The 23,676-nt window shown below is 37.2% G+C and overlaps 1 protein-coding gene across 1 annotated transcript in view; it reads left to right on the top strand.

Moving 5' to 3' along the window:
* Positions 1–23,676, top strand: part of LOC141571503 (lysocardiolipin acyltransferase 1-like) — a 592,611-nt gene that overhangs the window by 450,012 nt on the left and 118,923 nt on the right. The window contains exons 3-4 of the mRNA XM_074331707.2: positions 1,960–2,106; positions 7,152–7,268. Of these exons, the coding sequence (XP_074187808.1) occupies positions 1,968–2,106; positions 7,152–7,268 (256 nt within the window). The 5' untranslated portion in view covers positions 1,960–1,967. The remainder of the gene's footprint in view (positions 1–1,959; positions 2,107–7,151; positions 7,269–23,676) is intronic.

Below are 23,676 nucleotides of genomic sequence, written 5' to 3' on the forward strand. Positions count from 1 at the left end.
GGCCAATTCCTTGTACCCTCATACCATTGGAATTTTAATTGTAATTACATGAAACTGATAAATTATAAATTTGGAGATCATTAGTATGTGGATTGAGTTCAGAAACATTGTATGTGTCACCATTTCCTCTCAGTTGTGCAGGTACGTAGACGTCTTCCTGTGTCTGCAGGGTTTCTTTTACATTTTTGTTTTGCTGTTGTGGATGGGAACTTTGTTATATTTTTATGTTCCTTGATATATATAATATCTTTGATATAACTATTATTAGAACTTCTTAATCATCATAATAATAGCTGTTTATTGAATACTCGGTGCTAAATAATCTTATTTACTTCTTAGGATAGCCCCGATCAGGTAAATACTATTACAGCATTGTGCTCATTTTTACATTTGGGGCCAATGAGGGACAAAGGCTTCAGGCTGAACAGCTGGTCTGTGATGGAGCTGTGATTCGAACCCCTGCAGTCTCACTCCAGAGTTACGCTGCCTTCAGACACTGCACTCTTGGTGTAGGTGTCTTTGGGGGAAGGAGAGGAGATGTGTGGGAGGGGCAAGTGTGGGGGCAAGTCCAGTACTAGTGGATATGACTGACAGCACAGTGGGTGAGTTGTCATTAGATGTGTATCAGCAAGACCTATGCTAACGTGGATTTGGGGGTGTATGCTTATTTCCGTTTGTAGAATACAGTATTCTAGTTTGGACTTATTCAAGTCAAATAAAATTCTACAGTTTTTCAAATCATTAACAGGAGATTTGATGACAGTTTTATATATTCTCAGGATACTACCGTATTTACCAAATGATGGTAGTTATTATTTTACATGTGTTCTTTGTTTGCAAGAACTACTACTCATCCCCTCTAGCTGAAATAGTGAAAAGTCTATTGTAAAGTTACATATGGAAGCGAGAGAGATGGATTCTCTTGGATGTCCAAGGGGTGAATCCATAAACTGGCCAGCGCTTGTGGAGACTAAAACTGTCTTGTTCTGAATCAAAATTAGCTTTAGGCACCTCAGCAGCAAGATTTTTTTAGATCGTCACTAGAATGTGCTATCTTTATCTCACCTCAGCTGCTGTCTCTGTTACCTGCTTTTTTGTTCATCCATCTGCATTTGTATTACCAGCTTGTTTTCTGCATGGTCCCAGGTAAAATTTCTGAGAACATTTTATTGGTCATGATAGTGTTTGGGCCAAGCATCTCATGCTTCATAGCCTACTGAACAGACTTTACATTGGCTGCCTTAAGTCAGGTATTGACGACAGCAATTCTAGTCATTTCTGGCCAGGGTGGGATGGCTGGTTGGGTGAAACATGGCTCAATTAGGGCTGCCTCTTCAGTAACAAGGTTGATTTGCCCCAGAGAAAGGGATGTGATCACAGTGTATACTCTGATTAACATGTGTAACAGCCATTGAACATTTTCCCTTTTAAATAAAATCTAAAGATGTGGCTAACATTGAAAATAGCAGTTGAATTTAGAGAATCAGAATAGTACAAAAAGCAGAATATTAAAGTGTGCTTGTATATATGACTTGAGAATAGTCCTTTGCTTATTGCCTTGTAAACCTGACAATACATACTCGTAGTTGTGTATCTCTTGTAGAGAGCTTGGTTACAGTGTCTGTTTACTTAGGATTGTTAAAACTTTGGATGAGTTACTGATAAATATTAGGGAAGTTTTTTTTTGGTTTTTTTTTCTGTGATATTTTAATAGCTAGGTTTGGCTCGAAAAAGATTTTTTTGAGAATTTTGCAAACCCCAGAATTTAGCAAAGTCCTTTAAGAATATTCTCTGGCATATGTGCTATTTAACCCAAGATCGGTGCTGAATTTAAGGTATATCATGAGATGCTTATTGTGATAGGAAATTATCTGCAGTAAAAAACTGAAATATTATGTTCAATAATATGTGGTTATTGACAATAAAATTGTATGTCAATACTTGTTAAATTGATCCTAGGTTGGGCCATGCAGGCTGCTGCCTATGTCTTCATTCATCGGAAATGGAAGGATGACAAGAGCCATTTTGAAGACATGATTGATTGTTTCTGTGACATTCGTGAACCACTTCAGCTCCTCATATTCCCAGAAGGGACTGACCTCACAGGTAAGATAGCCTGGGTTTGGATCACAGAATTTTAAAACATGAAAGAACTTAGAAATCATGTAGTCTAAACTTCTTACTTTTCAAGTGAAGTAACTGAACCCCAACAAGATTAATGTCCCACCCCTATGGTCACTGAGTCACTCAGCAGCACATCAGAACCCAACATTCCTGGTCTCCAGTCCATAGGATTTATGATGGGCAACCCCAAGAGATCACTGTTGTTCATATTTGCCAGCCTGGAGCTTTGTATGTTGAGTGAACACTGAACATATTTTAAATATCAGCCTTTTATATAATTTTATATAATTTGTATGGAAGCACGGAAAACTGATAGCCAAAGCAATCTTGAGGAAGAAGAACAAAGCCTAGTTTTAAAATCCCCTTTCTGTTCTTTATATTCTCTGTCCTCTTCCAAGATACATATTTCTCTTTCAGACCCTTTTTTCTCAACTTCTTTTTTATAAGAAAAGGATCTGATAGTAACCCACTTTGTTTATTGTTGGTATAAGTTAATATGTTGCCTTTCTCCTGGTATTTTAAAGCCTTATTCCTAATATAAGCAGGAAAGTCTGTGTCCTTTCTCAGGAAAACTCAGCCATAATTGAATTGTGGAGAGGACATAGGAGGACATATTTAGGATTTTCTACCTTCCCAGATATCAAACTACGTAGGTCAAGAAAGCCAGTGGATCGCAAGGAATTCTTCAAAAGATTAAAAACAAAATAGAGTGTTTCATCCTTACAAAATCAGTGGTTTTCACATTTTTTAAACCACAGACCATTTTTGTAGCTGAAGCTCTGTATTGCAGTTTAGGATTTAAGACAGACTGAAGAACTGCTTTGGTTGAACGTTGGTGGGTGTGGGAGGTGGGTAGTCTTGGCCAGGAAGCAGTTCTATAGATCACTTCTCTACTCAAAGAGCAAAGTTTAAAAAGGTTTTAATACCTTGGCTACTTCAAGAAAGGTATAGTAGAATTTGAGAAGGATCCAGTGGATTGAGATTTATTGTAAGAGGGGAGACAGACTGAAGCAGGAAAGAACTGAAATCTGAAAATCACACGTAGTATGGAGAGATGGAGCATGAACTTGGCTTCCAAATCCTCAATACCAGGACGAGGCAACTGAGAGCTATTAAGAGGGGCAACCCTTGGAAAACTTACGAGAGGAGAACATGCAAATGAACATACTAATACGCTCTCTGGACATAGTAATTTATGGGACCAGTACGGAAAAAGTTAATGAAAACTATCATTTAAGTAAGTGAATGGGTGACTAAGCCATAATATGTCAATAAAGGAAATAAAGGTATTTTGGGAAACATTTGCCATTGATAGCAAGGAAGAGATCTTTGACTCATCGATTACAGATGGAACTGAGCTAAATGAATGAACCATGGTGATTTTTATATACTAGTATTATAAATTAAAATATATGCTTACTGTGTAATATATGTTTGGTTTTTACAGTTAATATTCTAAAAGTAGTTAGATCACTGAGGATAATATTGGCTGCACATTGTTTTTTAGCTTGAAAATATATCATAAGTTATAAGTTGATTGATTAACAGAGAAAACTATCATTGGGAAATTATAATGGACAGACAGCCATACTTAAATTTTATGATACTTAGAATGTATAACAGTTCAGTTTGGGTATTGAAATATCAGCTTTATTAGAGTGTCATTTACTGAAATGACAGATTGATTTATATTTGTGAATGCCAAAATGCACTAAAAAATGAGAACTTTGGAAATTGTTTAGTAATTAAAAGCTAATAGATGGGCAGCCAGATGGCTCAGTTGGTTACAGCAGGAGCTCTGAACAACAGGGCTGCCGGTTTGATTCCCGCATGGGCCAGTGAGCTGCGCCCTCCACAACTAAATTGAGGACAACGAGCTGCCGCTGATCTTCCGGAGGGGCAGCCGGATGGCTCCGTTGGTTTAGAGCACAAGCTCTCAACAACAAGGTTGCTGGTTCAATTCCCACATGGGATGGTGGGCTGTGCCCCCTGCAACTAAAGATTGAAAACGACAACTAGACTTGGAGTTGTGCTGCGCCCTCCACAATTAGATTGAAGGACAATGACTTGGAGCTGATGGGCCCTGGAGAAACACACTGTCCCCCAATATTCCTCAATAAAATTTATAAACAAAAACAAAAACTCACAGGTTACTGCACTTTGGTACATTAATGTTAAAATGTTCATACATTAGACCTTCAGAGCCTACACAGTATATCTGTTTAAAACCTTTTTCAGTCTATGTTTTTTCTCAAGAGTCTTTTTTAGGTGTTGAACTTAACATGTAGTTGCATATTTGCAGGGTTCAGAGTACTCGCCATTACATGACATAGTTGCATTTTTTTCCCCTTCTTCTGCCCTCCACCCACCACTTCTGTTCAAGCCGTTCTCAGTCTAGTTGTGTAGAATACAGCTCCCTGGCCCATGCTGGTATTATGAGCCTTGTGTTCCCCCCCACCAGGCAGTCGTTCAACGGTCGTTGGTGGGCCGCTGACAGCAGCTCATGGCAGCACACACAGGGAGAGCCATTGTTCCCAATCTTAGCTGTAGAGGGCGCAGCTCACTTGCCTATGTGGGAATCAAACCAGCAACCTCGGCATTAGGAGCACGGTGCTCCAACCACCTGAGCCACTAGGCCAGCCCGTAGTTGCATTTTATTTTTTAAAAAAGTTATATAAAATGGTATATACATTTTTAAGGCCAACTTTCAAACGCTGACTATTTGCCAACTAGAGAAAACAGACTGATCTCGAAGCTTTAAAAAGTTTGTTTGCTTTTTTTAAAAAACCACAATATTATACAGATAGTTTCGAGTTGGGGTAAATGTTTTCTTTTAAGTAGGCCACCAAAATACTTCCATTTTTGAAAAAGTATCTGTTAATTCCAAGATGTTTTTAGTTAACCATAGTTAACTTTAAATTTGGGTTTTTAAGCCCAAAGAGAATGTTTTTATAATCCTCTTTAAGTTCTGAATCCAGCTTGCTTGCACATTTTCAAATTAGTGCATTTAAATACAACTTTACATATATATTCTGTCTTCATGTGTTATTGTTGGTTATTACATAAAACTTCTTCATTTAATAAAAATGAGTGCCTGGAGATTCTATGAAGGAAGATAGATTTTTAAAAAAAAGGAAAAAAAAAACTAATAAGTTAATGAAACTAATAAGTTAATGCTAGGTATTCATAAATCCCATGCAGAAAAATAAAGATAAGGAGAGACAGTAATAAAAAAAATGGTGGTTAGGGTGCTATTTTCCCTTAAGTGTCTATTTAAATACCCTTAAGTGTCTATTTAAATAGAGACTAAATGAACAAAGCAGAAAACCATGCAGATAGTAGGGTAGTAGGCATTCTGGGCAGAGGGCAGAACAAATGCACAGTCTCTGAAGTGGGAACATGCCTGGCTGTTTAGAGAACAGCAAAGTGGCTAGTAGACCCATTGGAGTACCAGGAGTGCTGGCGTTGGAGCATTTCAGGGCGCGAGCTGACGAGACAGGAGGGGCCTGTGGTCAGAAAGTGGGAAGCTTGTGCAGTTGCTAATAACCACAGAGTCTGGGGGTGGGTGGGTGAAGTGGAGATGGAATCATCTCCATCGCTAATCTCACTGTGTCTCTGATGATTTCTACCTTGCCACGTTGTAACTGTATCCTTAACACTACTTATATCCACAGTCTACAACAGAGCTCAGTTTTGTATTCAGTTCCCAAAAGTCTGTGGATAACGAGAAGAGCAAACTGAAGAGTAGTAACTACTCATCTTTTGAAGTTTCCTTGGGTTTCCTCATCCCATAGGTCCTGCCATCTGTCAATAAAATAGTGCCCAGGATATTCTCCTCCAATGAATGTGAAAGATGCTTATTACTTTGCATGTTTAGGGTCTTTACTTTTGACTTGCTGGGGATTGGTGGGTATTTAATTCTTTGACTCAATTCTTCATTTATATATATAAAAAATGTAATGCCGTTTGTAGGAGTGTGCTTTGAATATTTTGAATCCATCTGTGTTTGAGGCTTTGAGTACTCCATGGTCTTAAATTTACTTCTAGGAAAGTTGTGTTTATATATATAGTTATTTTTCTTGTGATTTGTAATAGTCTATAAATGTCAGGATACAGCTGAGGATTGCAGGTTCTAACATCTGCTGTCATCAGAAGGCATTTCATGATCTCCCTCAGGAGAAGGCCAGATTCTGAACACTTTACTTTTTCCAAATGTATTTGCTGAATAATGGGTTTGGTCCTTTTTTGGAACTTATGAAGTTACCTCATGGAATGGAAAAGAAGTTTTTGCCAACAATTGGAACATATACTTTACTCTGTAACTATATTCAGCCAAACCATGTTCAGATGTTTGTACATGATGTGCTAATCTGTGCCCATTCTGTTGTGGAGTGGTTTTGCTTAGTAATATTAGCGTGCTCTGGGTCTGAGCAAGGCGGATACTTCACTTTGCATTGAAGCCCTAAATTACTGGGTTAAAAAAAATGTTGATCTGATATATATGGTAAATTGCTAGTTATTTCTTTTGGATGTCTGAATCCTTATGTTTTATTACTGTTTTATTGTATTAGCATCTTATATTTTAGTATTTTAATTTTTATTATGTAAGGACTGTTTTATGAAAATTTTAGTTTATTGGGATTCGCATTTCAGTTTTCATTGTGTATTGACTATTTTATAAAATTTCTCAAAGAATTTTAAAGATTTGAGTATGAATTTATAAACTATTATAAACTATAATAAAACTATTATAAAACTATTATAATTTTAATAATTATACCTTATTCATTATAATAAGATATAATTAATACCTTATTATAAAATTTTTAAAAGTCCAATAAATAGGGTCTTTATTAGGGATTTACTAAAGTGTTTATATCTTCTCATTTGATTCAGTATGCTATACTATACACAGTAATTACAGAAAAATTAACTGCCACTTTTATTAAAGAAATTCTGCACTATTTCCTTACCTCACTTTATATTCCTTTATTTTATGGCTTCTAATGGTCTATTGTTTTGTTTAGAAAACAGCAAGGCTCGAAGTAATGATTTTGCTGAAAAGAATGGGCTTCAGAAATATGAATATGTCTTACATCCAAGAACTACAGGCTTTACTTTTGTAGTAGACCGTCTAAGAGAAGGTAAGCACCCATCTTAAAGTATACTTTCTTATATAAGTGGCAAGAATTGCTAAACTTTATATATAACCCTTTAGTATTTACAAAACACTTTTTCATATTTCATCTCAAGAAATGAGATACTATATTTTTACACTAAGTTGACTCCATGCACTAAAATGTTTTATTAATATTTTGTATTTTTTAGAAATATAAAAGAGATCTTTGTAAAAACAAAACATTTTCCCCCTTTTTTGGAATAGACAGAAAATCATATACAATTAGACTATCATTCCATTTAAAACTGTTTCATAAAACAGCAAAACTGTCTTGAAAGTATCTTTTACTTATACTGTATTTCTTTATAGCTTAAACATATTTTTACATCCATTATTCCATTCACTCCAACAAATGTTGCTGGCTGATAAGGAAGGCAGTACTGCTACCACCATTTTATAGTTAAATCGCACTGGCATCCAGAATGCTTAGTAAATGTTTGTAGCTCAGGGACAGCAGCACATTCTTCTGCTTCCTATTTTTTGGCTTACAGCATCTCACACTTCTCCTAGAGCTTTGTCTGTTTAAAGGCCGGTAGGGACAAGATGATTCCATTGACGATATCGTACCCAACACCCATTTAAATGTTTACATTTTGATATTCTTATGTCAAAAAGCCAATTTTATGTTTTACTATAGCTGCATATTTATATGTTTATGAGTTCATATACACATATGTACATACAAATAAATAGCACACATGCAAATATATTTGAAAACGGAACTACCCCAAAACATTCTGAAGTGTTAATAATTTTACAAGAATAATTCAAAGCCCAGAGTCACCTAGCAGAAGAAAAGTCTTGTTTGCATGTTTCTGTTCTCCACTCTGATTTCTAGCAAGCCATGTTGTATAATGGTGACATGTGTGACAAATTATCACCTTCATTTGGTAATTGCTACATTGTCACAAAACTGCTTGTTCCTAACGTGAAAGACCTTGGAACATTAAGTGTAAAGTTTTTACTTCTTTTCCTAAATAGCATCACTGTTGTTTCTTTAGGGTTTAATGTGTTTTAAGATAGCAAATATAACCGCAGTTAATGAACCCTGCCAAAGATGAAGCATCTTTACAACCCATGATTTTAAAGAAATGCACAGTCAGTCCGAAATCACATTACAAACCAATAATGCTGTCCCTGTTAGTCTGGTTTGCTTTTGGAATTCTGTGGTTAGAACTAATATGAAATGGACTCCCGGGCTTGATGGTTGTATCGTGTATGAACAGTGAGTGTCCATCTACCATAGAAGCTCAGTTCTTTTTGCCCATGGAATGGGACAGGGAGGCACCAAGACATTAAAGCAGTGATGCTTTTTTTTCCTTTTCTTTTTTCTTTCTTTTTCTTTCTTTTTTAAATGTGGTACCACTTACTGTGTCTTCCAATTCAGACTCACCCTTCTCATTCAACAGTATGTTTTTTTTTTTTTTTCTTCACATAATCTGATATTTTATAGTATTTAATGATTTCATTAAAGGTGTTTCTGACATCTTGGAACACATTCATCTACTGGATTTCTCTGTTAACACAAGCATTCTGTTGGAACACATCTTTTGCTAATAAAGATCTTTCTGAACGTAGGCAGGGTAATTGAGAGATTATTTTATAGTGGGTAAGGATATGTCTATAGAGCGCTCTGTTCTGAAGTCTGGAACATATTTTAGTAGCAAACAGATTTATAACTTTGGGGAATGTGTATTATTTACTCATCAGAGTACTAGACAACAACCACAGGATATAATTTTTCTGCCGCAAACTGGCAATCGATTGCCCCCTCTTTATATCAGTAAAAAAGAAACACAGTTAGATGACTCCATTTGCTTTGGCTAAAAAAAAATAGTTAGGCGATTCCATTTCCTTCAGTTAGAAAAGTAGAGTGGGACCTATACACATAATAATAAGAAATGTGATGATGATTGTAGTAACAGCAGCTAATACTTGAGTATTTGCTAAGTACTAGGCATTTTGCTAAGTGTTCGGTCAGTTAATCCTCACAACCCTACATGGTAGTTGCCATTATTAATACTTAACTCGTAGGGAAAAATTGAAGCAAAAATTGAGGCAAAGAACCTTGTTCAAGTTATTGGAATGTGGTTTGTCTAACTGAAGAGCTATGCTCTTGCTACTGTAACTTGGTGCCTTTTGTATTTAGTGTGATTTTCGGTAATAAAGCACTTTTGTAATAATAGTGATGTGGATGGTTTTCTTTAAGAAAGATTTTTTTTTAAAAGAAAACAAGAGGCTCAATGACCAGGTCATGGAGGGATAGTGGTCACAAGGGAGGTGGTTATGAAATGACAAGGCGAGCAGGCACAGCCTGAGGAGGCATCAGGTGGAGAGTCGAGGGCAGCTCTGATCTGGACAGGGGTTGGGGGGGGGAGTGTAGGGGAGTCAAGTGAACAGAGAAAGAAACTGGGTCAAACAGAAAAAAGAAACTTGGCCAAAACTGGGTCATGAATCCTTGCCTCATCCAATCGCTAGCAGGGGTTTGGGGGAGGGGAGTGGTTGCCATAACCAACTCGGACCAACTGTGATTCCTTCCAATTGAGCATCCACCGGAAGAAGGCAGCATGTGTGCTATGTGAGCAAGCAACACCATCCTGCCACAAAGGAGAAACGGACAAGGGAGCTGAGGGTTCAAAGCCAAGGGAACAGAAGACCAAGAGGGTACAACATGCAAAGGTGCAGAGTTGTGCCAATTAAGTCCAAGTATTACATCACGCCACGCTCCTCAAACTGGAGGATGCAAAAGAAGATTACCCAATACATCTTCTGAAGCAAGACATTTATTGAAAGGTTTGGAAAACCAAGTACTTTAATAAGAACCATCCCCTTCCTACAGTGCAGGGGAGGGAAGAAGGACCCCAGGAAAAACAGTCCAGTATCTGAAGTTTGACCCAGTTGGGGGCCAAAGTGGTGGACCTGCAGCGAGGGTGGTCCCTCCTCATGTCTCCCAGGGAGCTCCAGGCCGTCCTCCAAGGAGGTGCTTCTGAAGGCCCCTGCAATGCTGGATGCCACAGCAATGCCAGATACCCTGGCCGGGAATCCCACGCAGAGAATGCCACAGCACTTTGCATACCTCCATGTCCGCTGGACCACGTCCTCTCGCCACAGCTCCTTGCACACACCACATGTATGTTTCGTACTGCTGCCACCTGCAGTTTGCATCCAGCCTCTGGCCGATCTCCCCCACCACGTGGTCTGGCTCCCTGGACCTCAGCTTCATCCTGTTCAGCCTTTAAAATGCAGGGAGCCAGGCTTGACCTCCCCAGAGTCTTTGCCGTCAAAATCTAAACGGGCTTTACCTGACTGCGTTTTCAGCACCCCTTCTTGGGTGGCAGACAGAAGAGCTTTCTTAAAAAGTTTAGCCATGTGCCACTGGCTCTGCTTGATTTCTTCTGGATTTCCACTGCTGCTGGTAGTGCTGTGGCTGGAGAGAGAGTCCCCAGGGAGGCCTGAGCCAAGGATGGTGGTGCTGGAACCAAGGCGGAGCTCGGGAGTGGTGGTCCTGGAGCCTGGACTGTGCACAGGAGTGGTGGTCCTGGTAGACCAGCAAGAAGACAACCTCGCTACCGCCATTCCTGTATCTCCAAATTTTTCAATTTTTGCATTTATATTCATAAGTTTGCTGGGTAATACATAAATTGATAGCTTTCACATGTAAAATAAACAAGTTAAAATATATAATGGAAGACAAAACACACTTTACAATAAAACAAGAAATGATAAAATGCTCAAGAATAAACTTAACCATAAATTATTTGAATAAGAACACAGGTTTCTGTGAGCCCCGATCACATTTTCATCAACTAATCAATGTACCAGGTCCTTAGACAATGGTGGCTATTCTTTCCATTGGTTGCTGTTACTACTGTCCTCTGAACTGGGGTCTCATTCATAGCCTAGTTCTCTGTCCATGATACCCATAGGCAGAGCTGTGCTGGTGGCTGGAGCCCCCTGGCTTTTTGTCTTTGTCTAGTGACTGTTGGGGTTCTGCTCTGCCTCCATAACAGTAAGTTGGCCCCGCCGGTCAGCCTGGGATGGTGCATTTGACAGCTCTGAGGAGTCTGATCTTGTGGGGAAAAGTCACAGGCCAAATCCTGAGTCTGTCACTTGCTATCTGGGTCTTCATTGAACAAGCCATTTTTTATTTCTCTGACCCTTGTGGGGCCCATGAAGCCAGAGTTTCAGCTGCAATCCAAGGACTGGAGAAGACCAGGTGCCAGCTCAGTCAGTTAGGCAGAAGGAAATCCCTCCCTCTCCCTGGAGGGTCAGTCTTGCTCTTCTCAGGTCTTCAGCTAAGGGGATGATGGCCACTCGCATCAGAGGGAGCAGCCTGCTTTACTCTTTCTACCAAGTCAAGCGTCAATCATCAAAAAGCATCCTCACAGACATGCTCAAAATAATGTTTGACAAAGTGCCTGGGACCTCATGGTCCAGTCAAGCTGCTATATAAATGAATCATCACAATTGCTATTACATATTTTTGTAATCTCTTTGGGGACATCCATTATGAAAGAATATATATCCCACACATGTATATAGTAAAACTGAGAACACTGCATGATCCGCCCGGAACCCCATTCGGTAATGCTTCTTGTCCTCGGCTTCTGCTCCTTCCTTAGTTGTGAGATACACGCAGTGGTCTGCACTCCTGATTGCATAAATCTAAGAGGCCCTGCCTCCTATTTCTTACGTGACTTAAGGGTCCAAAAGGCGAGAAGGAGAGAACATTTGATCAAATGCTCACTATAGGATAAGCGCTCTCACGAACATCTCATTCCATCCTGTTAGCCATGCTTTGAGATAGGAATCATTAGTAGCACTACTTGAAGGATGCCGAGCCTGAGACATAGAGAAATTACATCCCCAAATTCCCACGTTGGTCAGTTTCCGCCCTGGATCAAAACACACCCATTCTGACTGCAAGGACTGTGTTCATAGCTGCTCTACTGTACTGGCCCTGACCAGCTCATCTTGCTTCCTCCTGGTCCTTCCCATCCTGAGAGGGAATTAAGCAAATAGAAAATATTTGAAATATAGCAAATGATCAGCTCATGTATTTATGGAGCCTGCAGAGGTACTTCGTTTTCTAGGACACAGGACAAATGGCTTTCTTTTGTCCGGCTTCTATGGAAAATTCCAAGGCTAGCAGTGGACATGAAGCAGTTCCCAGTCCACAGAAATGGTTTGGTTTCCTATCTAATGCAGTCTGGTGTGATTTCGGTGCCTTTGAGAGAGATGATGAACATGGTCTATAACTACCCTGCCAATTTCAGCTAAGTTACCTCTGCCCTGTTGCAGTTTCTCTGTGAAACTCTAATTTAGCGTGAGACGTCAAGTTTCTTTAACTGGAATTTTTAAAAATTTTTTTTCTTTTAAACTGTGAAATGCATTTAATTTTCATTTTAAATATATTCACGACTTTAAATATATTCACGAGACGTTCCATTCTGTTTTAAGTCATAAGTGACTGTAATTGTAATTCTGAAATAGTATAGAGAAATATATCAACCATGCATGAGGAAAATAATGGACTGAAAAACTTAAAATGTAAGTTATTTATTTAACTTATCTGTCATTCAAAAGGAGGGTGGCAAATGCTGCTCAGAGGTCATGTGGGCAGGAAATGAATAAATCACAATATTGGGAGATCAAGAGTAATTGTGAGGAGTGACATGCTTTTCAGTGATTCCCAACTGCTTATGTGTGAATATTAATAACTTCTTTATCATGATGATAAGATCTTTAGTGATGTGATCTTCTACCTAGTTCTTTCCAGTCTCATCCATAATTAGATTCCCACACAAACTGTCAATTATAATGAGTATTATCTGGGCCCTTAAAAATTACCTTATTTTTTGTGCCTCTGGGAATCATCATGTTTTGTTTCCTGTTTCTATAAGTTTGTCTCCAACTTGAATCACCACTTTATTTTTATGATATCCTTCAGCATTTAGCCCAAATGCCACTCAATGAGGGCCTCACTGATTTGTCCAGACCTTGAGTTACTTTTTTTAATCTTAAAGTTCATAGAACCTTATACTTTCTTCTTCTATTTTAGAATCTAAATAGTTTTCCAGGTGTTTGTTGTTGTTTTTCAGTTTATTCATTCAATTGGTAGGTACTTACAAAGAGACTTTTAGGTGCAAGCATTTTAGGAGCTGAGGGACATAGTAGTGAACAAAACTCCTTTCCTTACCTTACTGGTTTCACATGCAAATGACGGCAGATACATACCAGTGCAGACCAGTGTTAACACAAATTGGGAGAACACAACGGAGAAGAGAATGTCAACTAAAGAAACCAAAAGATCAGAGTGCAGCTATAGGGCTGAGGAAATTTCTGGAACAAACAACTAGAAAAATGACTCAGATTCTCTTTATTTTCTTTTGTTCTTCTATTCTCCAAGAGTCTGATTTGGTTTTTTCTACATGCTCTTTCTCTGAAGACTGAATTTTTCTGTGCTCTATAGTAACTTCCCACATGATCCAGAAATACTCTTTTCTTTGTTCCCCATTCCTTGAGGTCTCTGATTGCACTACCTTGGTCAACATTTGACTTACAGTTTGTCAACTATAGTGGGGCTAGGAGCAAGATTAAATTGTATAAAATGTCTGCTCTCACCCTAATCTCATGAATGGGAGAAGATTCTTTCAAGTGGTGAAACGGCAGAAAGCTCTGGAATCTCTCCAGTGACCTCAGAATGTCCCTATGAGCCCATGTTTTATGTCTATTCTGCTTCTTCTGCTCCTGGCAACCAAGTAAAAACTACTTCCCCTTGGAATTTTAACTCTTGTATGTACCCACTTGGCTTCTTATAGTTTTAAAAATTGAAGTCAGTGTAGGTGGCTGTTTGCTTTTTGTTGGGAAATGACTTTGTAAGGCTTAACACAATGAGGGAGATAACGGAAAGATGGGTTGATTTAACTATAATATGTAAAGTATTTCAAATATGTTTACATAAATGATATAGTAACAAAACAAAAAGTAAAAGATGTTTCCAGTGACTGAAGAAATATTATCTACCACTTTGAGCTTCCATTTACTTAAGACAGTCATTATGCAATGCCTATGTATTTGATGCTTTCTATGTAAAGTTGTCCAGATGCTGTGAAAAATATATATATATATTTGTTCCTGCTTCCCTGACAGTGTTTTTGAGAGGGTCAGAAAATTAAATAAATAAAATAATGAAAGTGATTTAGAAAGTACCAAAAAAATGGAAGCAATTATTATTAAATCAGATAATGCTTTTAAAACACTGTTGTAAATTCTAAAGCACGGCTATGTCTGTGGTGTATTCGCCAGGCTTTCTGGGAGATTGCTTACAAGATCTGGGCAGTCTCTGCAAGTCGTCTTGTGGAACCTAAAGGAATGAGAGGATAGAATCAATTTTTCCTGCTGCATTTGTTTTGTTCACGGTAATGTTATCCTGTACATCCTGAACCGTGCTTTGTATCTACCAGGTTGGCAGGTCGTCACCGTGGTGTTGGTGCCTACAGGTCACCATCAATGTTTTCCTAGGGGGAAAACCTGAGGAACAACAGCCAATGCTTTGAATTTGCCCACCTGTGGTAAGAGGTAGCAGGAACCCGCTAGGGGTCCATTCCTCACCTGAAGTCACTGCATTTGTATTTTCTTTCTTACCCACTGAGGTTAGTCTCATATATAATAATACTTGTTCTAACTTTGTAGTTCTTAATCTCAACAAGTGACATCTAGACATTTTGGCTAAAAATATATAGCATATTTCTCCCGAGGATATTTTTTCATCTATGAATCTGATACTTTTAATCAAATAAAATTAAACGGTTGGATTAAATGTCTTAGTTTGATCTCCTAGACTGGAAAGCTCAGGAAATTGCTTTAAATCTGGATGCCAGTGCTTCTAATTTCTTCTAACATATTGCAAATAGTATTTAGTATGGAAGAAAATGAATAATACAAATTAGTGAAAATGGTTTGGTTTTTTTTTTTCCCTTTACCAAACTTTTCCCCATTTTGCCTTATGTCCCAACCGCCCCTTTTCATACTGACTGATCACTGCTTATTCTGTTAAACTAAAGGTCCTACCTTGCTGAGGTTCTTCCCTAACTCCCTCCCATTACGGTTCCAGTCTTTACCTCTTTAACACCTGGCTAGTGCAGTTCTTGGCACAGGTAAGTATGTAGAAATGTTAGTTAAGTGAATGAACTGGGTTTACAATTCTGTGCCCTTCATCTGGAGATATCCACATGCTAATCCCCAGAATTTATATCAGGTTACGTGGCAAGGGAGACATGCAGACATCTCCCTCCTTCAATATCAGAGGGAATATGATGTAGTGAAAAGACATTGAGTTGCAGATGGAATGAAGTTTCCTCATCTGCTGACCTTGAGATGGGGCCCTTGATTATCCTAATACCAACGTAATCTCAAGGGTCTTATATGTGAAAGAGGGAAGCTAGAGTTAGTATCGGAATGATGCAGGCATGAGAAAGACTTGACCGGCTCTGGCCGGCCTTGAAAATGGAATTTGCCAGGAACTAAGAAATGTGGAAGACACTAGAAGCTGGAAAAAAGCCAGGAAACAGATTGTCCTCTAGGCCTGCACGAGAAATGCTGCCCATCCAACACCTTGATTTTAGCCCAGAAAGACCCATTTCAGACTTCTAACCTCCAGCACTGTTAAGATAATGCATTTTTGTTGTTTTATGTCCAAGTTCGTAGTAATTTACTACAGCACATTATGAAAGTAGTACAGATACCATGCTGTAATTGTAAGGGTCTTGGGTTTGTTTCTTCCCTTGCATGCAAATAGCTACATTTTCTGCCTTTAACAAAGACAAAGTCATGTGCAGGGTCTTTCAATATCAGAGGGAATATAATGTAGTGAAAAGACATTGAGTTTACCAATTAGATGGCTCTGGAATCTTAGCCCAACCTAGGACATGTGTGGCCTTGGCAAATCACTAAACTACTAAACATTTTTGTCTGTTTAATGGGGACAACAATATACACTTCATAGGGGTATTGTGAAAATGAGAAATAATGTCATCTGTGCTGGGTCACTGCACACAGCCAAAGTAAAATAAATGTATTACGGTGGAGATAATTATCATTTTGCATAATGAATGCAATAAGATATAAGCACTAAATCCATGGTGGGCCTTCCAATGAGGTTTCTGGAGGACCTTAGACCTGACCTTGGCCTTGCATAATGGGAAAGGTTTATATAAGTGAGTCCAGAAGGGAGGGCATTCCAGCTTGTGTCAAAGCTGTGTCCATTGTACAGTAGTAGGGGGCAGCCAAACAGAGCCACAGGCTGGTTACAAGTGTCAGTTCTGGAGCCGGATTGCTTTTTTTTTTTTTTTTTATCTTGGTTCCATGACTTCCAGACGGTAGCAATTTCGGGTCACGATTTAATCCCTCATGCTCCTGCTTACTCAGCTGTAAAAGGAAAGATACCTTTGGGAATGTGTTGTGTAAGTATGCCTAAAGCACATGGCACAGAGCAGGTATATGTGCTCGATAAAATATTAGCTACTGTTAGTGTTATTTACAGCATATATATGGGGATGTGAATGTGGGGAAGGTGTTCTAGATGCTTTTCAATGAAGCTAACCAGAGCAGAAGCCCCTTTCGACTCCCAGAAAAAAATGTCTCCAATGGAGGAATGTTACGTCCTCCTATGAAAGTGGGCAAGAGAGTTCAATTAGAATTTAAGTACAATGAGGATAGAAGTTATATTTTGCTATTGTTGTAGTTCACCAGTTATCCCCACCCCTAGCACAATGTCTGGTCTATAGAGACACTCTTTAGATATGTGCTGATTAAATGTACCTGTCTAAAATCCAGACTAGAGAATGCAGTCCTGTTAAAAAACAAAGCAAAGCAAACACTAGAATTTAATCAGCCAGAGTGAAACACTTGAGGTCTATCAAATCAAGACAGATAAGACATAGCCGAGATCACTCAGTGATGGAAGTCTACACTGTTCCACAGCCGGGTTGTGTGACTTTGGGTGCCTCATTCAAACTCACTCTCAGATTCTGCTTTCCTGCAATGAGAAATCTGAGAGTTCTGTTATGTTCTAGTGTATTATTTTGTGTGAATTTATAAAATGGTAATAATACTAACATAGTCACGACAATACAAACTCCAGTTCAGATCCCATTTCTGTATCTTATGTACATGACCTACTCATCACATTTGCTGGGAGCATAACTAAACATTGTAACAGTTAAGCAGAGTTCACAAGGCAGGGTCTGATCCATGTCAATGTTCAATGAGCCCCTTGCTTATTTCTCAGCCTCAGCAGCGTCTGGGTACTTCCGTCCATAAGCTAATAGGTACAGGGTGTTATAAATAGTACTGGAAGAAAAGTGAGATGTTTTGCTGAATCTGTTCCATGGCTGATCTCAGCAGCCCTCTTCTTATTTAAGTGAAATTGTCTTATTTCTCACGTTGGCATTTTCCAAATACGCTCTCTGTTATTGTGGTGCCATATAGAATGTTGTATCACCACTAATATATCATTTTTCATAGGCAGTAATATCAGTATCAAGGTGTATGGTAAGAAAATATAAATCTTTCTTCCAATGGGTAAGTAAGAATTAAAAAAAGAGTAATGATTCTGTAAGATTGCAGCATAAGAAAAATGAGGCTGGGTATTTAGGCAATGTTGATTAGAAAGTAGAAAACAATCATTTGCTGCAGTAACTGATTTATGGTCCCCTCTTAGTGCACACATTGGTGTGATTTGCTCCAGAAGGAAATTGTAGACAAATTCATAATTCATAATGTTTATAAATATGCATATGATCAAGTAGCTAGTAGTTACAAGGGGACTCCTGGAAAACAGATATTCTAACGCTTTCTCTACTATTTTCAGGATGTTGATGGTACCATTTTTATTATCATTAGTAATTTTAATGCTTATCAATAAATCTTTTTTCATAGTAATAATTGTATAAGACACCATAGGTATAATTTTAAAAATTAGGAAAAGGATTGGGGAAAAGTTATTTCGTTCTCTGGCAGTTTCATTCATTTCCTTAATTCTATCAGCTTCACTTTTCCCATCAAAATTTCCAAGTATGTCTTTAGTTGCAACTGATAAATTGTGATATGCTGTGTTTGTATTCATTAAGTTAAAAGCTATTTTCTAATTTCCCCTTTGATGTCTTTGTGTCCTTCCTTTACACATATAAATAGTTTATTTAAATTATTAGATTAATAGATTGTTGACAAGTGCGTTGCTTAATTTTCAAATATTCGGGAGATTTTCCAGAATTCATTCTGTTATTAATTTGACATTTAATATTTTGTGGAGTTCTTTGGCACATAATTTATTTAGAAGTGAGTTGTTTATTTTTCAGGATTTGGGATATTTTCCTGTTATCTTTCTGTTATTGACTTCTAGTTTAATTACATTATGGACATAAACAATATTGCATGAGTTTGAATCATTAAAATGTGTTACAGTTTCTTCTATGTAAAATATATGGTCTGTCTTGGTGAATAGTCATGTATACTTGAAAAACTTCCTTCCTGTTGTGTTGAATCGAATGTTCTATAAACATCCATTCGATCCATGTAGTTGATGTTGTTCTGTCCCAAATTCCTGTGGATTTTCTGTCTACCAGTTGTGTGTATCACAAAGGAATGTTGGTCCTTTCAATTATAATTATGAATGTATGTGCTTCTCTGTTCTGTCCTGTCAGTTTCACGTTAAAAAAGAAAGAAAGGAAGGGAAGGGAAGGGAAGGGAAGGGAAGGGAAGGGAAGGGAAGGGAAGGGAAGGGAAGGAAAGAAAAGAAAGAAAAAACGTTCTTAGATGCATGCACATTTATTTATGATTGTTGTGTCTTACTGGTGAAATGATTTATATCATTACGTAATGTCCCCTTTGTTCCTCTTAGTGTTCTTGCCGGTACATCATCATTTTTATTTGAGTTTCTTATAGATGGCATATCATTGGTTTATCACCTTTAATCTCTGATCCGAATCCAGTCTCTCTTTTTACTGTTGTTTTAAATCAATTTGTATTTAACATGACTACTAATGTTTCGCTTTAGATCTACTTTTCTTTAAATTGTTTACCTTATTTTTGTTATCTTTGTTTTGTATCACTCTTTTCTCCTTTTCCCCTTTCCCGACTTCAGCTTGAGTTAATTAAATATTTTAAAAAACATTTGATTATAACATCTATTCCTTTTGCTATGTTGCTTTTTATTCTATATTCATGGTTGCTCTAAAGTTTAAAAGAGACAAACTGCTCTTTTTACAGTCTACTTAAAAATCAATATACAGTCACTTGAGGTGGAAAGTTCTCCTGTATATTCTAATTTATTCTTCCAAATGTATTTTATACTCAGTTTTTCTGTAAATTGTTTTATAATCCATTTTCTGTAAAAATTTAATGGTTTCTTATAAAATCCTCCCAATGTTTTAAATTAATTTAGGAAAACTGATATCTTATTGATATTGATATTTTTCTATTTAAGAACATATTCATATGTCATGACATTTGTTCAAGATTATTATTTTTCTCTCAGGAGTGATTTTGCAGGTTTGTATTTTCCTAAGGCCATTTTCTTGCTAATTTATATTTAGGTGTTTTTCACTTGTATTCCATCATAAATGGGTTATTTTCTTCAATTATGTTTTCTAATTTGCTTTTGAAAGTGTCTTAAAAAGATACTGACTTTTAGATGCTAATTGTATGTACTATTACTGTAATACTAGAAGTCCTTGTCTTTTTGCCATAGATTATCCAATTATTCTGATAAATTTTAATTCTGCATGCGTATACACTGATATCATCTATAAATAGAGGTGACTGCATGTACTTCTTTCTCTCTGATTTTTACACCTCCTTTCTCTTGTCTAATTGTATCAGCTAATATCTCCAGCATAGTGTTAAATAGTGGCCATTATTCTCATGTTTCGGACAAAGGGAAAGGAGTAAAGAGTAGTGAAAAGGCTACTGGTGTTTCACAATTAAGTCAGAACTGATATTTAGAAGAAGTACCTCTCTCTCTCTCTCTCCTTTAGTATTTGGTTTGGCTAATTTTTTTTTTTCTCATTGTAATCTAAAAATAAATCAAAATTTTCACAAAAGTAATTAACCTTAGTAATATTGTCTTGTACCTGGTGCATGGGTTTTTACTGAGGGGGATTCAACTAGAATGTGAAATGTCACCTAATATTCCAGTGTGTAACACCATTACTCCCCAGTACACACGCTGATGTTGCTTTCTAATATTGAAGCATGACTTTTACGTTTGAGCATTTTCAGCACTTCTACTTATCCTCACTCTCTCTTTCCACACTTCTCGTTTTTGCACTTCTCTGCAGATTTAGCTAAGGGTCATATCCTAGTGGATATTGGCTATTTCTGCCTATGCAGGCTATTGCCCTTTTTAGTTGATTGCTGCTGCTGTACTTTTGTTCCCCTCTCTTCATCAAAGATTAGTTGTTCGTATTGTAATTCTTAGAGAAAAATGTTATATGTAACATACTTTACCATTTTCAGCTGCAAGTCTGATTTCACTTGATAAAACAAATCTTGCTTCCATATTTGTACTGACTATATATCCTGTGTGGTTTGATTTATACACTTAACAAACAGCACTTTTTTCCCCCATTGCCTGTTAAGACATGAAAGCAATGAAAGAGATCTACATGAGTTTTCAAGTCAGGAATATCTTGTTCATATTCCTAAGGGTGTAACAGTGTTTATCATTTAATAAATACTATAAAATGTCTTAAAATATCTCTACTATATATGGAGAATGATCCATTTGGAGATGATTGTATCCTAATATGCCACTGAAAACGCATGGACAGTTTTCAGGATCAAAATATGGGTAGGAGGTGAGAAGTCACAAATGCCAAAGTGTCTCCTTTTCTAGTTATAGTGTGGCAAAAAAGAAAAATCAATCTACTACTAGATGAGTAAGAGACAAACGAGACAAAGTCAACAGTAATTGTAAGAAAGTGCATGAGAGGCCAACATCCAAAGAGTTAATAAATCACAAATTAACTTAAGCCAAATTTTCTAATGCCTTAATAGTGAACTGATGCTTGATCAAATTAAGTCATATATTATTAATAAGACAGTTTCATTAAAGCTGAAAAATGTATGCAAGTAGTAACAATGAATCATTTATGACTTTTTGAAAGAATTGTATTTTAGATATCTCCAGAAGAAACCACTGTATCTACAGTCCGATTACCAGAGAAAAATAAATTTGAATTAAATTTTGATCTGGAGTCAGCTAATAATAAAAATTTGTTTTTCAAAAATAATTTTATGTTAAGAATTCAAATTACAATATATTTCTAAGTGTCAACGTGAATTAAGATGTCAGTCAATTTTATTTAAAGCTCGTTGATCTTGCTACGATTTAAACAACTTTTTCTGCCTCTTCTCAGGTTATTAAAAATCATGATGACTTCTTTAGCGAACGCTAGTTTTTGCCAGGCTAAGCATTATTTATATATGTTTTAATATATATCATATATATTCTTTGTTTTACAAAATAAACTATAAAAATACATTAGTAACCCCCTTTTACATACCGTGAATAAGGTTAGTTACATTTTCGTAGATTAGAGAGCCAATATATTGCATAGGTGGTATCCAAATAGATTTGATTCTACCCATCTCTGACACTACTTTATGTTTATAAAACTTATTATAAATAAGGGTTAACAATTATACTTGCGCTGATATTTGTAGTGTATGAGTAGGTGAGAAACATTTAAACTGAATTAAAATGATCCTCTGGACTCGCACTTCCTAAAACCCTGCAGTGCCTACAATGCGGTCATGAAATTACTTTCTGTCAATATATTATATATTTCTTCATAGTGCTGCTGATGATGGCAAGTCATTTTCCAATCATAAATCACCTAATGTCTCACAGAGTCTGAAAAACAAATCTACCTGCTTTTATAAGCCCAACAAACAACATAAGATCCACATACAACACTAGAAGTCATGAACTTGAGATATGGTAAGTTTATTGCAATAAGTTGCTCATAAATTCTCTATGGAATAATAAAAAGTACAAAGAGAGTCAAAAGATGTCCTTAAGTCTTTCTATTTCAAGCTCAGTCCCTTTTGAGTGGTAAATGACAGTAAATGACCTCCTACTTGGAAACAAGAGTTAGTTAACTGTGTCTCATTACTTACAAGTGTCCAGACTATTCCATTAATTTATCTCTTACAGTGCTTTCCAATATACCTGCTGTAATGTTTACTTTTTGTATCTCAAAGAAGTTATCCCCCAATGTAAATACTTCTTAATATGCAATGAAGTTCTACCGACCCTGACTCTCCAAAGGAACCATCCACATTGATCATCTCCATCTGACTCAACTCCCAATCACTTTTCTACCAGTTGCAATTTGAAATCCATTTCACTACTACTTTCTCAAAGTTGCTAGAGACTCACTTATTCGTTTCACCTGGCAATCCTTCTCACAGCCCTCAAATTTCCTTCATTTTTTCCCCATGTATTATGTAACCATCTAAAAATATGTTTGTATGTATCTTTTAAGGCTATGAACTCTTCCATTAAATATAACCATGGGATTATTTTATTGCTAAACAAAAAATAATGATGATTCCTTAATATCATTAAGTAATCCATCCAGTCAGTTTTCATTTCCTTAGTTATATTACTTTTTTATCATTTTTGTTCAAATCAGGATCCACACAAAGTCTGCACGTAAAAATTGGTTGGTATGACTCTAACAGGTCTTTTAATCTAAATGTGTAGTTCTCAAATTGTAGTGTGCCTCACCAGTGAGATAAAGGTCTCTCTCTCTCTCTCTCTCTCTCTCTCTCTCTCTCCCCTCCCTTTTTATATCTATATATTAATTCAGATAAAGCAGCTATGCATTATTATGTTCTAAGGGTCTATCGATCAGAAAGACAAGACTGAATCACTATGGAACCCCCACTCCTTTCCCTCGCTAGTCTTGGTGGACAGTGAAACTATATGACTGCTAGTAGAGTGGGCACTTACCCCCAACTGAGTATTTCCCCAATGCTCTAGTCCTCTCTTATCTCTGTCAGTAAAACACAGTTCCGTGTATGTAACTTATCAGGATGCCCCATCACCTACTTCTCCTTGATGGTCATCTACAGACACGCCTGTGCTGTGGTATGTGAGCTCGTGAAGGGCAGTGTGTGACTTGTGTTATGTGGACCTCCGACCCCTATCAGAGCCTGTGTAGGGAGTAGTTAAGTGTTACTTGTGGTGTGGGAGCCAATTCACTTTCCAAGTTTTATATTTGTTTATATCCTATTGGCTTGACTTTTAACTTTTTGTCTATGCTCTCACCTGTTCTCTTCCTCACTCAAACTTCCAGGCAATT

The sequence above is a fragment of the Rhinolophus sinicus genome, chromosome 2, assembly GCF_057876585.1.
Source record: "Rhinolophus sinicus isolate RSI-liver-muscle chromosome 2, RSI-T2T, whole genome shotgun sequence".
NCBI lineage: Eukaryota > Metazoa > Chordata > Mammalia > Chiroptera > Rhinolophidae > Rhinolophus > Rhinolophus sinicus.